Source organism: Ophidiomyces ophidiicola (assembly GCF_022830035.1).
Source record: "Ophidiomyces ophidiicola strain CBS 122913 chromosome Unknown scaffold_5, whole genome shotgun sequence".
Taxonomy (NCBI): domain Eukaryota; kingdom Fungi; phylum Ascomycota; class Eurotiomycetes; order Onygenales; family Onygenaceae; genus Ophidiomyces; species Ophidiomyces ophidiicola.
In genome coordinates this window covers 200,411-216,881 of record NW_026054645.1, presented here as the reverse complement: position 1 = coordinate 216,881, position 16,471 = coordinate 200,411, and the positions used below count along the sequence as shown (strand labels likewise).

The following is a 16,471-nucleotide window of genomic DNA, read 5'->3' as shown; positions in this document are numbered from 1 at the left end:
ATGCTGACTAACCAACTAACTAGTTAATCGTCAGACGCGTTCTACTTTGTACAAGGTTTAACCACAACGAACAGAGTCGCTGTACGAGAACGCCTATGGCAGCATCTCAAATAGACATACATCTCGCGATCCTAACACTTCATGGTTTCCTTTTAGCGAATGGAAACTTTTCGTATTCTGCTTAACTGCGTTGACCACTATCAAGCGATCCCGACGCATTTAGACCCCCAACTCCCCCGCAAGGATGGTGCTGCACCAGCCCCATCAAAGCCGAAAGTTCCTGTTATTCGGGTTTTTGGCGCTACTGAGTCTGGGCAGAAAGTATGCGCTCACATACATGGCGTCTTTCCCTACCTTTATCTAGAGTATTTTGGAGACTTGGCTTCCGAACAAGGTCAGAATACATACCCTGTCTAAAGAAACCTTTCCTAAGCGTCAGCAGTTAAAGTTGCAATTCGTAGCCTTCACGTATCGATTGATCATGCGCTAGCAGTTAGCTATCGGCGTACCGAATATAACTCTGGCACTGCGTACGTTGCTCACATAAGCTTAGTGAAAGGGATACCTTTCTATGGATACAATGTTGGATATAAAATTTTCTTCAAGATATACTTGCTTAACCCCCTGCATATAACTCGACTGGCCGATCTTTTACTCCAAGGGGCTATTTTAAAACGAGTACTTCAACCATACGAGAGTCATTTGCAATTTATTCCTCAGTGGCTGTGCGATTACAATTTATATGGATGCTCGTATATCAACTGTTCTACAGTCACCTTTCGAGGACCAGTACCTGCATTTTCTGAGTTGGAAGACCAGCGCCATGGCTGGCACGACCAGAGCATCCCTACCGATTTGATATCCGATGTTGCTCTGTTTCCAAAGCAGAGCCATTGTTCGCTAGAAGTGGATATACAAGTACAAGATATCCTCAACCGTCATGAAGTTCAGGAGCGAACTCTGCATCTGGACCTATTTGAATGCCAGAACATCATATCGCCAGACAAGAAGCTGCTTCCCAGTTTGGCTAGCCTTTGGGAGGACGAAAAACGAAGAAGGAAAGCGGCAAATGGATCTGCAGATCAGACTGTTGCGTCTTTTTCTTCCGCAGATCTGATGCCTGTATCAGCAGACCAACGAAGCACAGGAGCCGGTTGGGTTCATGAGGAAGAATATAAAGCTAAAATAAAAGAAATTATTATAATGGAGGGAAACAAAGGCTCCCTTCACCCTAATGCGCCATCGTTATCTTTTGGATTAAATATTGCATCGGCTTTGGAAAGCGTCGAAGAGTTATTCCCGCATAAACTTAAAGCAACTTTTGACAATTTAGATACAACCGCTGACGAATTAGTGCCTAAAATTGAAGTCGACGAGGCTCGTATCTTGTCTCTCGACCCTGAAGGTCTATCTAGTTTCAATGAAGATGCTAACGGCCCAGATTCTGGTGCCAGTATTCTCGAGAATGCTGAGCCCACAGAACCTGACTCTCGCCTTTTGGGCAGTCAATTTCCTCAGGCGGATTCCCCAGAACCATATCACAAAGATCCGAATTACTCTAGTACCAAGGATCTTACTATTGCGGAACTGAAAGCAATGGGTGTCCACAAATCATCAGAGGCGATAGACAGCAAGGAAGACATGTTTGAAATTGGAGATGAATTCATAAGCAAACTAAAATCTAACTTAACAAAACGGTCACTATTCAGCGGCACCGTGCCTCAGCCGCCGAAAAAGAAATCAAAATTAATGGCTGAGAGCTACCGAAAGGATATTCCATCTCAGGGGCCTTCAGCTAGTAATCCCGAACACTCACAGCCTACCATTTCTACTGCTTCCAATTCCTTGCCTCGAGCAAACCTATCCCAGAGGTCGATCAGGAACGGGAATAGTCAGAAGTTATGCTTCCCTGTTGTGAAGGACCCAAATGACCCTGCTACAATCATGAGAGCTAGCCAACAAAACAGTTCACAAAGGCTGACTTGTTTGAAACTCAATGATTCACAACCACCTCACATTAACATTATATCAGACATAGGTCTACCTTTAGAAGACTCAAAGTCGCCTCCACATTTTGGTATTGGCGAAGCATTCCGTCATAGACCAGGAAAAATATTTTTTTTCTCTTCCCCCAGCCCTTCATCATCTGACATTCGAAACACGATAAATGAAGACTCACGCCCAACTGTTGTCTACCAAGGGGCTTATTATAGCAATGAAGAAGATGTACCAGATCGTCCTCGGGAATATGGAGGCAGGGAGTTCAAACTAGAAAGCAACACTGTGCCTTACCTTCCTATGTTTGATCCAACTGGTCAATCCCTTTTGCCCAACGGCCCTGTACAGACATCTGTTTTTGACCGTGACACTTTGGAAAGTGTTAACAACCATCTTCGAAAAGGCTGCTCACTCCGCCGCTGGGAATTTGCTCCCATGCCGCCCTCCCGCTCCGAGGTTGTTGAATGGTGCAAAGATCAAGATTCTAAAAAGCTCCCACTGCCGCCCCCTATTATCAAAAAACCTATACAGGTGGGAATTTCCCAGATACAGGCTACCACTCAACAAAATCCACATGGGTTCAAGTACTCCTTGAAAAAACCATCACATAATGTGCGACACGAATCTAATTATATGAGTGTTATGAGCCTCGAAGTACATGCGAACAGCCGAGGCACACTTGCGCCTCACCCCGAGGAGGATGAAGTATCCTGTATCTTTTGGTGTTTCCAAGACGGAGATTGCCCACCAAATAAGGCATCTAAGGAGGGCATCCAGGTTGGGGTGCTCGCTCTTTCAGCCCACCAAAAGATTGCAACCAAAGTTCATCGTGATACCGATGCTGAAATCGAAGAAGAGTCTTCAGAGCTTGACGTTCTTACAAGGCTGGTAGACATAGTGCGGTTTTACGACCCAGATATTCTAACCGGCTACGAGGTCCACAATAGTTCCTGGGGCTATCTTATTGAACGTGCAAGGGTGAAGTATGATTATGACCTCTGCGATGAGCTATCTAGAGTAAAATCGGATGGCCATGGGCGATTCGGTAAGGAATCCGACCGGTGGGGGTTCAACCACACGTCAACCATTCGAGTCACTGGCAGGCACATGATTAATATCTGGAGAGCGATGAGAGCAGAGCTAACTCTACTCCAGTACACCTTAGAGAACGTTGCTTTCCATTTACTTCATCGAAGGATACCACACTACTCCTTCCAAGAGCTAACTAAATGGTTTGAAAGTAGTAAACCTCGAGATCTTGTGAAGATTGTCAACTATTTTGTAAAACGGACAAAGCTCAATCTAGACATTCTTGACGCAAACGAGTTGATACCAAGAACAAGTGAACAAGCAAGAATTCTTGGAATTGATTTTTTCTCTGTGTTTTCTCGGGGATCGCAATTCAAGGTAGAATCATTGATGTTCCGCATTGCGAAACCCGAAAATTTTCTTTTGATATCCCCAAGCAGAAACCAGGTTGGCCAACAAAACGCTCTGGAATGCTTGCCGCTCGTTATGGAACCCCAGAGTGATTTCTATACCAGCCCATTATTGGTGCTGGACTTCCAGTCGCTCTACCCTAGTGTGATGATTGCGTACAACTACTGTTACTCAACATATCTGGGTAGGGTCGTTGATTGGCGAGGCCGAAATAAAATGGGATTTATTGATTATGAAAGACAAAGTGGTTTACTAGATAAATTTCAAGATCAAATCAATGTTGCCCCCAATAGTATCATGTACACCAAGCCGGAAGTCCGCAAATCTCTCCTAGCTAAAATGCTTACAGAGATTCTTGAGACGCGGGTCATGGTGAAAAACGGCATGAAAGCCAATAAAGACGATAAGACACTGCAGCGTTTGCTCAATAATCGACAGCTTGCATTGAAACTGATCGCCAATGTCACATATGGCTACACATCGGCGTCCTTCTCAGGCCGGATGCCTTGTGTTGAAATCGCCGACAGTATTGTCCAAACCGCCCGAGAGACTTTGGAGAGGGCCATCGCGAAAATCCATTCCGTAAAAAGATGGGATGCAGAAGTTGTTTACGGCGATACCGACAGCCTGTTCATCTACCTCAAAGGTCGCAGTAGAGATGAGGCGTTTGACATTGGTGAAGAAATTGCAAGAACCATAACGGACTCCAACCCTCGCCCTGTGAAGCTTAAATTTGAGAAGGTATATCACCCATGCATCCTTTTGGCTAAAAAAAGATATGTTGGTTACAAATACGAAACGCGCAGCCAGTCAAAGCCAGAGTTTGATGCGAAAGGTATTGAGACAGTTCGGCGTGATGGGACCCCGGCGGAGCAGAAGATCGAAGAGAAAGCGCTCAAAGTTCTGTTCGAAACGGCCGATCTCAGCCGAGTAAAGCGGTATTTTCAGAAACAATGCAGCAAGATTATGCAAGGCAGGGTGTCGATTCAGGATTTCTGCTTTGCCAAAGAAGTAAAACTAGGCACATACAGCGAGAAGGGAGCGCCGCCGCCAGGGGCCCTCATCAGCGCTAAGCGAATGCTGGAAGACCCAAGACTCGAGCCGCAGTATGGCGAGCGGGTTCCCTACGTCGTAGTCTCGGGAGCTCCAGGAGCACGGCTGATAGACCGTTGCGTGGCGCCTGAATATCTGCTCCGCGACCCACATATGGAATTAGACGCGGAATACTACATCTCCAAGAACCTCATCCCGCCCCTTGAACGAATCTTCAACCTTGTTGGGGCCAACGTCCGCCAATGGTACGACGAAATGCCCAAGTATCAGCGGATGCGACGCACTGACGGCGCCATCATCCCGGCCGGCAAAGACGGAACTCTATCGCGACGAACGCTAGAGGCATACATGAAGTCCTCGTCCTGTGCGGTGTGCCGCGAGAAGGCGGACAGCGAGCAGCCAGTCTGCAGCCGTTGCCTGCAACAGCCTCAAATCGCTCTCATGCGACTCCGGTACCGAGCACAGCAGACGGCCGAAAAGGCGGCGGGCCTGCATGATATCTGCCGGTCCTGTATGGAAGTCCCATGGGGGGACGACGTCAAGTGCGATAGCAAGGACTGCCCTGTGTTCTATTCGAGGACCCGGGCAACGGCCAATCTTGGACACACGCAGTCTTTGTTGGACCCGATCGCCGACCTGCTCGGGGACCAGAGTGAAAACGGACCCCTGTCGTGGTAGCGAGTGACAGTATGCTGCACGTCTGCTGGAGACTGCAGCGGCCGTCTCCAATAACCCAATCGAGCGTCGCCGCAATAGTCGAATGCACAAGAGGCCTATCTCCTGTATGTAGTGTAAGCCGGCTACCAGTGTGATCGGATGCCCGCTCGCCACCCAAGCACGGCGTTGCGTTCAGTTTCTTTGTTTGCAGAAACCCTGTGCAGGCTGGGCTGAATTCAAATGTCTTCCCAAATCCCAGAAAGACCCGTAAACTCTCAGGCCTTCCAGCAACCAGGAATGCCTGTCGGACCCGAAATTCGCCCGCCCGACCCAGGGCCAGCTGTCGGGGCCCGAAAGGTTCGCCACAGCTAGCCGCCCAGCGCCCCCGTCACTGTTTCTTTGTTCGCGACCGAGCGAATCGCAGCTGTGGATGATCTCGGGATACGAGAGGCGCAGACAACTGCTGGGCGGCACATCCAGCCCCGTTCACGGTTCGTGGTGCCCGTCTCTTCTCGTCGTCCAGCGCCCAAAGCTGGGGATCGCTTCGTATCGCAGCGTCCGGCTGGGTTGGCCTCCCAAGAGCGGAAGTTGATTCTGCATTGCTGGGACTTCAATGGCCAGCCGTGCATTCTCCAGCGTCTGGCCGTGGAACATGCGGAGCAGCAGGCCTCGACCTGTTGGCTCTTTTCATTGTTGCATCCCGCATTCGGCCATCTCTTCTTTGTCTGGCTTTTGTGTTTGATGTTTTTCCTTTTTCTGCTCATCCTGAATTTTGAGCTGGACGAGCATTCTAGTCTGGTCCGGCGGCGATGTGTCGATGCAGTCCCCTATTTTTACCCATCCTGCATGATGCAATGACTTTGTTCGCCCTGCCAGGTCAAAAAGGAGTAAAAAAGGCCTCCGAGCCCCACCGCTGTTCATTGTTGAATGAAGTTCACTTTTATCCATAAATCGATGTCCATCCGTCTTCGATCCGAGCACCTCCCTCTGCCATAAGTCGGCCCTTTGTGCAGCGCCTGCAAGAATCTCCCCAGATCTTCTACGACTGGGACCGGAACCTCTACATCGTCGCACTCGTCTTTGAGACCGGTGCCTATCATTATCCTCCCTGTCCCGGCGCGGCCACTCCTGGCTCTTTATACGCCTACTAGATGGGGCCGGAAGGAGATCTCCTGATGACCGACGTTCCTCCTACAGCTATTCCGCTTACCACCTCGGAAGTTCCTGTCTGCCACTCCTGAAAACGTATTTCAAGGGCGGTATGGCTAACGATTTCTCAAGGACCCCTTTATTGGCTCTGACTATGGCGAGGACGACAAGTGAGCTCACCTGGCCCAACACTCCTGTCTGATGGGCGCCCGTGCTTATTGCCAGTTAGCAGTTTTAATGCAACCGCTGAGTTGCCCTATGAGCTCATCGATTACCCGTTTGACTATGGTCGGCGATATAATGCCTTTCAGGAGGGGGAGTATTGGTAAGTATGAATCAACCGGATTAGGGGCGGCTTGATTGACACGCTTCCAAGGGCCCCGAATGACGACGTGCAGCAAAACCAAATGAATATCTCGTAAGTAGCCTCGCTCACCTTCAAGGGCTATTGTGCTAACACTATATTTCGATAGGCACTGTATGTTCTATCAGTTGCTTGGTGGAAAACTCACCGATGCACCAGTTCCCACAGGAATAAGGGTTAGCCACAACCGCATTGCTAGAGGTACCCCGTTATTTTGACTTGGATGCTGATGCTGGGAAATATAGGAGGTAATTGATCTCGGCACTGGGAATGGCATATGGGCAATGTACGTCCCTATCGTTCTGTACTGTGGGCGGTGTCTAACCCCTGTAGTGAATTTGCGGACGAGCATCCGTCGGCCAATGTAACTGGGATCGACTTCTCAGCAATCCAACCAAGTCGTCTGCCCAACAACTGCAGTTTTATCGTCGATGACGTTTGCGAAAAATGGTGTTATCCAATAAACCATTTCGACCTCGTTCACATTCGACAACTATACGGCTCTGTCGCCAATTGGCCAAGTCTTTATGCATCCATCTATAGGTTTGTTATTTGATGGCATCGTAAATTTGACAGAACATAACTGATTTGTGCCTAGACATCTAAGACCCGGGGGTTGGATAGATCAACAGGAGATGTCGGTTGAGTTTAAATCCGACGACGGCTCGTTGCCTTACGATCATCCACTTCGACGATGGTCGAGGCTTATGCTCGAAGCTGGGGAGATAAGCGGAAAGACTTTTCGCATTGTTGATCGAGTCCGGGACCATCTACTTGACGCCGGATTTTTCAACATCGTTGAAAAGAGACATAAGGTGCCTGTGGGAACATGGCCGACCGACGAGAGAATGAGCATGCTCGGAAAACTCAATCTCGATCAAATAAAAGCGGGCATTGACGGTTGGACAACAATGCCATTCATGCGAGAACTAAGAGTAAGCGAAGATGGTTTGCTATTCTTACTATCAACACTAACAGCCTCTTTCTAGTGGTCGTATGTTGATATGCGTGATTTTATTCAAGATATTCTGGAAGCTCTAGACGATCCAAACTTACACGCTTATATCGAGGTGTAAGTTCGCACCCCTTCATTAGTGCACTTTGAGAAACGTTGGGCTGACAGGTCGTATACAGAACTTCCATTTATGCGTCTAAACCCAGCTAGAACGAGTATGATCGTATGGACAGTATTTTCGGCATTATCGAGCAAGGGGAAATATTTAATCCGGGGAGTAAGGGCGTAGATTCATGCTCTTTGGGCATTGAAGTGTTCTTTGGGAGTGTCAAGTAACTACATAGTTCTGGAGTAATCGCAGTCATAAGAATATGTAGGGCTGTTTGGTCTGTTTGCCTTGTTTGCCTCAACCCTCCAGGTCACGTGTAATTTTTCTTGGATTGGAGCTCTGGTTAGTGAAGCAAGCTTCGATGTCTTGCAGTTCAAGAGCCAGCAAGGCGCTGAATACCTGCTACAATAATGGCGACTTCAAGAAAGGACATGCGCAGAATAGATCTGGGTAGCTATTCCTGTCACTACTTCATCTGGCGCTCGCTAATGCTAAACTTCGCAGTCATCCCATGGGCTGATCAAACACCCAAGAAAAAGGAGGATATGGCTAGTACGTAATTGCAGCACATCTTTCAGCTTCTCGTCGACTCTTTTACTTACGTATACGGCAAGGTACTCTAACGACCACATTGCCCATGGCGGCTGTATGTTGCCCGGCTTTTCCTGCTCCATTGACAGAACGCTTAAGCTAATATTACCTAGATGTTTACGCGAAGCAGGTGCGCTTTTTCGTCCAGTACTCCCCTAGATTAGATACTATCAATTCTACTCTTTTCCTTCGGATAAAATACTGAAATGTTTGGGGATCTCTATCAGAATGATTGGATGGTATGCCTGCCCCTGCCACTTCAATATCTCTGATAAGTTAACCCACTCCGTATTAGGACTGCTGTTGTTTTTTCGCTTCAGACGTGGATGGCTGAATCGCCTGAGCAAAAGAAAACTTCTTCCACTCCAGCATATTTAGCAGTGTTTATGTCCCGTGAGCGAACGCTTTAGTCCCCAGGTCTGAAGTCGGCATACTGACTTTTTTTTTTACTAGTTCTGGCTGTTGTCGTTGTACGTAAACCCTACTCCCTTCTAATCAATTTGCGCATATATATATTCTTGGTTTCATTTACTTAGCTGCTGATGGATGGTCACTCTGATTATTTTCAGACTTATCTCCCACTGTTCCTGCCGCCTACGCAAAAAGTCGCTGGGACTGTGGCGCCCTCCTCAACACCGAGCACTTAGTATTGTATAAACACAGACATAATTAGGATTTTGCTGTACAAGTTTTGAACATCATTTAGTGAACAAAAAGGGTTGACGTGTAGTACCATTGCACGTACAGTATGGTAAGATATTTAATGCGAAGATATTTAATGCGAGTATGACAACCCACCACATAGCCATATTACGTATGTACATGCATATTCTAGGTACTATTCAGTACTATAGAAGTTGCACTGTACTTACTTCTGACCCTCATTCTCGGTGTTGATGAATTAGACTTACTATTAGGTTTGTTTAATGAAGACAGAACAAGAGGAAAAGACTTAATTGAAATGCTCTCTTCAGCAAATGATGATTATGATCAAACAAACACTAGACCATAGTTAATTCAAGAGATATACATTTAGCTACTTTATCAATAAACAGGGGAAATCGCAACTCAGGTTGCTTTGTCCTTGTTATGATAATTCACGTTGGAGTTCCAGCTAAGTAAATAAATCAGCGATGATCTAAAAGTGATAAGATAAAATGTGGCTCCGCCAAGCAGTTTTCAAAGGGGAATTTGACCTACAATAATGTCTGTACATCAGTTAGCAATTTTTCAAAACGGTAATATGGTTTCTATGAATCACCTTATCACCATCGCCCCAAGAGAAATTTTTTGATCGAATATTTTGGTATGGATATTCAACCCGTTCTTCCAAAGGCGGCATGTGTTCCCAGTGCTCCCAATGCTCGTTCCACAAGTTCCAGGCATTCAATGAGCCGAGAATCAACGCTGGTATGACGACACTATGAGCGAGTCAGCGGTGCCTAGTGATGTGTCAAGAAGATATTGTGAATTACTAAATGGAGAGTTTCCTCCACAAATCTAAGATGCTTAAATTAGAAAAATCCAATCTGACAAATAAAGTAATGAACACACCACTCGTTGCTGCTGCATGGGCTTTAACCGCCTCTCTCTCTTGGATAAATTTGTTGCTCGGGATATTTCCAAGTTTTCCTTCGGTAATCAAACGGCGTTGTAGGCCCGAATAAATTCGGGGAAAGGAGGTGCTAGGTACACCTCGGGCAGATGCGCGAATAACCGAGCGCGAAAGAAACATTGTTGATCTCAGATGTTGATATAATCGAATTCAGGCGGAAGTGGAATCATGGAAATGGCCTGAACACGAAGCGGGCAGGAACATGTTGCTCCGAACGGAAAAACGGAGTAACTAGTTATTATAGGTTAGATTGCTCTTATTAGCTATTGATGACGGAGCTCGCGTTTATTGGCTCTTGGCCTGTTGTAACTAATCAATTTAAAACTGCTATAAAGTGCCCAACAACATAAAATTTGGCTTTCACTACTTTATACCAATAGTATCTTCATTAGTATAGCAATTACCTACCTACAAGCTTTTGATTATTGATATCAAGCCATCATGAATGTTCTTTACTCTGTGTATACTATAATTGGTGCTGCGCTTTTGTGCTCTACACTGTACTTGTACAGAGATACAATATAATCCATTTGAATGGATTTTGAGAAACCACTCAATATCTACAGAACAATATCGTCTGCAAAGATTTAACGAGTTACTGCTGGATGTGGCATCAGAATGCCATTGCGACTAACATCATGGAATGGTCTCTTACACCTGTCTATTTTGCCTGAGATAACATGACTGACTTTTGATAGTAAATGGCATACGGTTAGCCTTCATGCTATAATCTATTGTTTGCTCTTTACTCATCGATAATCCTTCCAGCAACCCGTTCTCATATCAGCCGTGGAGAGATAATAAATCTTTTGAGGTATGAATTTGGAGATCGCTATATTCTTCTTTAGCCGAGTTGACCCTGATAGAGAATGTTCGAACTTTTGGAAGCAGACATAGTCGTATTTCAAGAAACCAAAATTCAAGAAAAGGACCTAAAAGACGATATGGTTCTTATACCTGGCTGGGATTGCTTTTTTAGTCTTCCAAAACAAAAAAAAGGTACTGCTATTATAAACATTCTTCTAATTATTGCTAACAACTCAGGCTACTCGGGCGTTGTAATATATACGAAATGCTCAGTATGTTTGCCAATACGCGCAGAGGAGGGATTGACGGGTATTCTTACTCCACGCGGATCCATTACCCCTTACCGTGAGCTTTCAGGGGATAGTAAAATCGGCGGCTATCCTACTGTCGAACAACTCGAACTTCTCGCCGTCGATCCTGCCGTGATAGACTCCGAGGGTCGTTGCGTTATTTTGGAATTCCCTGCCTTTGTTTTACTTGGTGTATATTGCCCAGCTAACCGTGATGAAGCACGCGACACTTTCCGTTTAGCATTCCTAAAAGCTTTGGATATGCGGGTACGAAATTTGGTTGATATTGGAAAGAGAGTTATAGTAATGGGTGATTTGAATATTTCAAGAGAAATAATAGATTCCGCTCACATTCTGGATTCAATACGCAAACACAAGTCGACAGAAGATGATTTTATCTTCTCTCCCCCCCGCAGGCTCTTCAATCAGCTCGTAAAGGTAGGTAACGTTGACACCAAGAGTATCGAAAAAGAGACCGCAGTGATGCTCGATATATGTAGAAAATTCCATCCAAATCGACAAGGAATGTATACTTGCTGGGAGCAAAGGGTGAACGCTCGTCCTGGTAATTATGGTGCAAGGATTGATTATGTGCTCTGTACCCTGGATATGGAGGAGTGGTTTTCCAGCTCTGACATCCAAGAGGGCCTGATGGTAGATTGCCGTATCTCCCCATTTAGAACACGCTGACCATCAATAGGGTTCGGATCACTGTCCGGTCTACGCTGTATTACAAGATACGATAACTATTCAGCAGGAAAATATTCATATATTGGACGCGATGAATCCTCCGGGAAGCTTTCAAGGTGGAATTAGAAAGTTACCATCTCGTCTCAGTTCTCTACCGCTCTCAGGGAGACTAATCCCTGAATTTCACCGTCGTAGAAGCGTCAAGGATATGTTTCGAACAAATACCGCCATGTCCCGTGAGGGGCCTAGTTCTCAATGTCAATGGAGTGCTCTCGGTTTAGAAAAACAACATCAGTTCGTTGCTAGGCCTGATGGTGATGAGCGAAAACCTCAAACTTTGAGTGGCAGCCAGGCCATCAAACGGGCCGTTGATGATATGAGCCCAGCCCGCAATACGAAGCGACCGAGAGTCCCAGCAGACACGGCCTCAAATGATTCGAAATCTCAGCTCACTTTGACTCGCTATATGGCAGCAAGACCCCAGAGAGGTATGATGTCTCACGGAAACTCCCAACCTGAGAAACCCGATGAACAGATCGAAACATTAAAGCCTTCCAAGAGCTCGCATAAACCCAGCGATTGCGATACTTCAAAATCTCCAACTCCTGTTTATGACTCGACAGAAATGATAAGTACACCTCAAGAAACCACCTCCTCCGGTTCTAATTCAAGAGACTCCTGGGCGCAACTATTTACAAAAAAGGCTGCTCCTCTCTGTGAAGGGCACAATGAGCCTTGTATTACCCTCTCCACAAAAAAATCAGGGCTTAATCGTGGTAGATCCTTTTGGATTTGTCAGAGACCCCTTGGTCCAAACGGTGACAAAGAAAAAGGGACACCATGGCGTTGCTCGACATTTATCTGGTGCAGCGATTGGAAGTCTCAAAAATAGAGGAATCCAGTACGACTCAGTTTATTGCTACCCCGATTATTGATGTCGGGGTTTTGTTGTAAGTTGCCAATATAGGAATGCCTTGGTTCATATCGCTTTCTACCTACTTCTTGGAAAAATACATTTGCTATCCCACTCTTCCTGCAAAATGATACTCTTTCTCAATCAGCTACCCCTCTTTAAGCATCCAATTTCCTTCCATTGGAAAAGCATTACTATGTTTTGCTATCATTATTACACTATGATTTGAAATGTATTTTTATTGTCTGTGTAGACTCCAACAGTTTTTCACAGTCATTATCATAATACATAATACTTTTTTGATACTTTCTACATTTAATAGCCAACAGCTTTGTAAGGAAAACAAAATCTTCTTGTTCGCATTTTTCCAAATAGCTGTGCCCTTTGACCTGATATACTGGGTTTCATAGAAACCATAAGAATATTCTTTGTATTAATGTGTTAATTACTTGTATTGTGCAACATAACTATGTTTCCCCTAACAAACCAAGTGCTGACATGATGTATGATGGTATTTTAGAGTGAATTCATAAATTCAGGGTAACAAAACAAATGTCTGTGCATAACAACAAGAATGTCTCAGACAGGAGGCATGAATCTTATCCATATTATCAAAATGGAAAATGCATCAAAGTCACTGTCGGTCTGGACAGGCCTTGATCGTGGTCTGGTTGGTGGTAAGCTTTCTATTGCCTATTGCCTTTTGCTGTTGCTTGTATTGATTTGCAAAATAGTTGATGGCGTTGCTACTCGGAGATGCAGCACTTCCTTTCTCTCTGCTCTGTACAACGCCTTCATGGAAGTAGTTGTCTGTGCCGGAGACCCAACCATCTTACAAAAACTCCTAGAGCCTATTCGACAAGAACTATATCGATTACAGCTTTACCCGACATTATACCCTACGTCCGATGTGCAGTACAGATTCCGAAGATTATTGGTACAAGGGCTTCAGGCGTATTTTTATGGTCACTCACTGCAAAGCGACGGTCCGGAGACAGTACTCGCGGCAGACAATCTTGTCGCGAGGCGGAGGGATACAGTACTCCAGATTTTAAATTTTCCTCCCTCCCCGCTTCATTTACTACCATGGGAACGGTTTCTTCTAAAAGAAAGTCCAGGTAGCGGCGTCAAATTCCCAGCTCCTCGGCCCCAGTCAATTACGCGACTCATGCCAATTGGTGGTGTTGCACTGCATCTGAGATGGTTGAGATCCAGGTATATAGTTGGGCAAAAGTGTCGTGAGGTAAAGCAAATAGCAATTACAGATGAGCTGCGCTAATACTATTTGAAGTTTCCAGTCCCAAACGAAAACGATATTCAACGTTGCGTTGCTGCAACAGCACAAGGACCGGTGAGTTTCCAATAATAGATGAGTCTGCACAAATTTCTAACCTCCAAATAGCATAGTCCCTCCACTCCGCTACCATCTTCTGGGTTAATTCACCGGCAGACTTGGGTATGATCTGGCATCCAATATTTTCTCTCATCTGCTAAAAAGTATAGATCTCCTTAACACCCAACCAATACTTTGAAGTAAGTTCTCCACGGCGATCATTTAGCATCATTCTGATAGACGTAGCAATTTGGAACAGACATGAGAGATCCTGAAATCACAGATAAACTTGAATCTCTCAGCACAGTAATTGGTGAGTTCAATCAGTCCATCGTTTTTTCCTGCATTACTGAAAAGTGATAGAACTGCTGGAGAATGAACCCCTGGCCGACTATAACAGCGAGCCTGCTGGAGTGAGAGCTATGGTTTACCGGTCGTGGAATACTACTGTACCCATTGAAGATAGATTCTAAATGGTGCGGGTACCGTCTACTCTGTACAGATGCTGCGATGCCTGTAGTACATACATACGTTAAGGTTGCTTCAGGCGCTTGGACAGTACATAAATACAGTACTACATGGTTTTATAATACACAACAATCCAGCCTCGATACTTAGTAAATGGGAATTTTACATATTATAAATATTTACTGAAAAGAAAAATACCACCTAGCCAGGCGCTTAACTGAGTAGGTACTCCGTAGTTACCTACTCCGTATTGTAGAAACAAGGTAACGTTGTGAGGCTGGTAAGTTGAACTCTTAATCCTTTGTTTGGAATATTCCATAGCAACACGGAACTTGCCATCTCCTCGCTAAGAAAAATTCTTCTAAAGATATCGTTTACCTTCTTCTCTTCTTCATTTTTCTTCGCTTTCTTCTTGTCCCGCTCCTCTCTCGTTGTCTTTCATTTGAAATATCGGCTCTCTATCAGTCACTTCAAACATCAAGCCCCGAATTGGATAACTACATACAATCTTCAAGAACAGAGATGTCTGGAAACGAGGTTTCTGCGGTTCACCGTGCTCTCAACAATCTGTTCACCACTCTGAGTCCAGAGCAAGTGCAGACATTCTTGTCGGAGATGAACGCCTCAAGCAACAGGACCATAGTGGCTGCACCACCGATTAGCGCTCCAATCACTTCAGACAGTTTTCAGCTTGTTACGAACCCCACCACTTTCACCTCGATGGGCTCAAGCATCATGCCCCGACCTTCTCCTCGCAGCAAACGCACCCGTGAAAATGGAAAGCTACGGCCACTCAACTCTTTCATTGCATTTCGAAGTATGTTGCCCAATTCTAATTTATTCATTGTATCTATGTACATACAAGACTAACCGAGTGAACCAGGCTTCTATTCTGCGGCGTTTCCGGACCTTTCGCAGAAAGTTAAATCGGGCTTGATCCGTTTTCTCTGGAATTCTGACCCCTTCAAAGGAAAATGGGCTATTCTTGCAAAAGCTTACTCAGTTATTCGCGACAAACATTCAGAGCAAGTTAGTTTGGAGTCATTCTTGGCTCTGAACGGCCCATTTATTGGCATTGTTCCGGCCGCGGATTACCTTGCGATTATGGGCTTGAAATTAGTTGAAGGGTCTGATAAACAATATTCCATCGCCACTACCAGCCACCAAGCGAATGTCAATCCTCTGGATTTGATCACAAACCTATCTTCTGATGATATCGTCGACTACTGTTACCAGACTGGTTATGTTCAGGGCATCGTCCCAGGAAAAGATAAATATTCTAAAGAGGCAGCTCTAGCTATGGCTGTCGCAGCCCAGCCAAGTTGTGCTGCTGATAAACTCCCAACTTCGACCCTTGATTCGGCCACAGCTTCTACCCAGTTAATTGCTCGAAGCAATGTTGAAGATATTGCACCCCCGTCGGACAACAACGCTTTGGTCACGACTTCCTCCGAGATTGTTCGCAGGAGAATCCCTACCGCTATTCATCCAGCTGTTGCAAACAACGCTGCTCTTATTGCCCAGAATTTTGGTAACGGTGCGGTCGCAAGCAATGGTCCTTATACTGCGGCAGATTTCGAACAGGAGATTCGCAGTGTTATGAATGCCTTCCCTTTCGATGCTGAGGATGATAGCTACTATGGGCTTTTCAATCCTGCGCTTCGTACCCCAGTCGTTGTCTACAATCCGTATCGCATTCAGAGCGACTTTGATGCTTTCGACGTTGGAGAATACACCGACATATGAGAACCCCGAAATTAACACCAACAATTTCCCTTCTTACGATAATATGATGAAATAGGTATGCAAATACTAGGATGTCAAGTCCACGCCACAGGATTTTTATTGGGAGGCGGACAATGGATACACATAATGGATAGCTAGATTTTGCTGTTTGCTGGCGGGCTTGGGGAGGAAATTTGACCTGTAACATTAATTATGCAAACCTGTATTGTAGACAGATACCTTAGTGTAGAAAATCAATATGAGACATGAATAATATTCCCCAGTACTCCAGGAGTACTCCGTAGGGAGATATC

General features: G+C 45.4%; 4 protein-coding genes across 4 annotated transcripts; all 4 read left to right on the top strand.

Moving 5' to 3' along the window:
* Window positions 1-159: 159 nt before the first annotated feature.
* On the top strand, window positions 160-5,169 carry REV3 (DNA polymerase zeta; the record flags this gene model as incomplete). The annotated part of the gene is made up of 2 exons (XM_049251008.1): window positions 160-394; window positions 443-5,169. The coding sequence occupies 2 exons, from the start codon at window positions 160-162 to the stop codon at window positions 5,167-5,169; spliced, it is 4,962 nt and encodes a 1,653-aa protein (XP_049109858.1).
* Window positions 5,170-6,323: 1,154 nt separating this feature from the next.
* On the top strand, window positions 6,324-7,826 carry LOZ57_001925 (uncharacterized protein; the record flags this gene model as incomplete). Its single annotated transcript, XM_049251007.1, has 10 exons — window positions 6,324-6,374; window positions 6,430-6,467; window positions 6,530-6,622; window positions 6,674-6,715; window positions 6,771-6,837; window positions 6,907-6,947; window positions 6,995-7,204; window positions 7,260-7,596; window positions 7,651-7,733; window positions 7,796-7,826. 10 exons carry the CDS (start codon window positions 6,324-6,326, stop codon window positions 7,824-7,826), a joined length of 993 nt encoding a protein of 330 aa, XP_049109857.1.
* Window positions 7,827-10,800: 2,974 nt separating this feature from the next.
* Window positions 10,801-12,610, top strand: APN2 (Class II abasic (AP) endonuclease; the record flags this gene model as incomplete). Its single annotated transcript, XM_049251006.1, has 3 exons — window positions 10,801-10,930; window positions 10,976-11,682; window positions 11,729-12,610. 3 exons carry the CDS (start codon window positions 10,801-10,803, stop codon window positions 12,608-12,610), a joined length of 1,719 nt encoding a protein of 572 aa, XP_049109856.1.
* A 637-nt stretch (window positions 12,611-13,247) lies between these two features.
* Window positions 13,248-16,178, top strand: LOZ57_001923 (uncharacterized protein; the record flags this gene model as incomplete). Its single annotated transcript, XM_049251005.1, has 9 exons — window positions 13,248-13,308; window positions 13,366-13,846; window positions 13,923-13,982; window positions 14,039-14,087; window positions 14,135-14,164; window positions 14,211-14,277; window positions 14,328-14,377; window positions 14,898-15,249; window positions 15,316-16,178. 9 exons carry the CDS (start codon window positions 13,248-13,250, stop codon window positions 16,176-16,178), a joined length of 2,013 nt encoding a protein of 670 aa, XP_049109855.1.
* Between the last annotated feature and the right edge of the window lie 293 nt (window positions 16,179-16,471).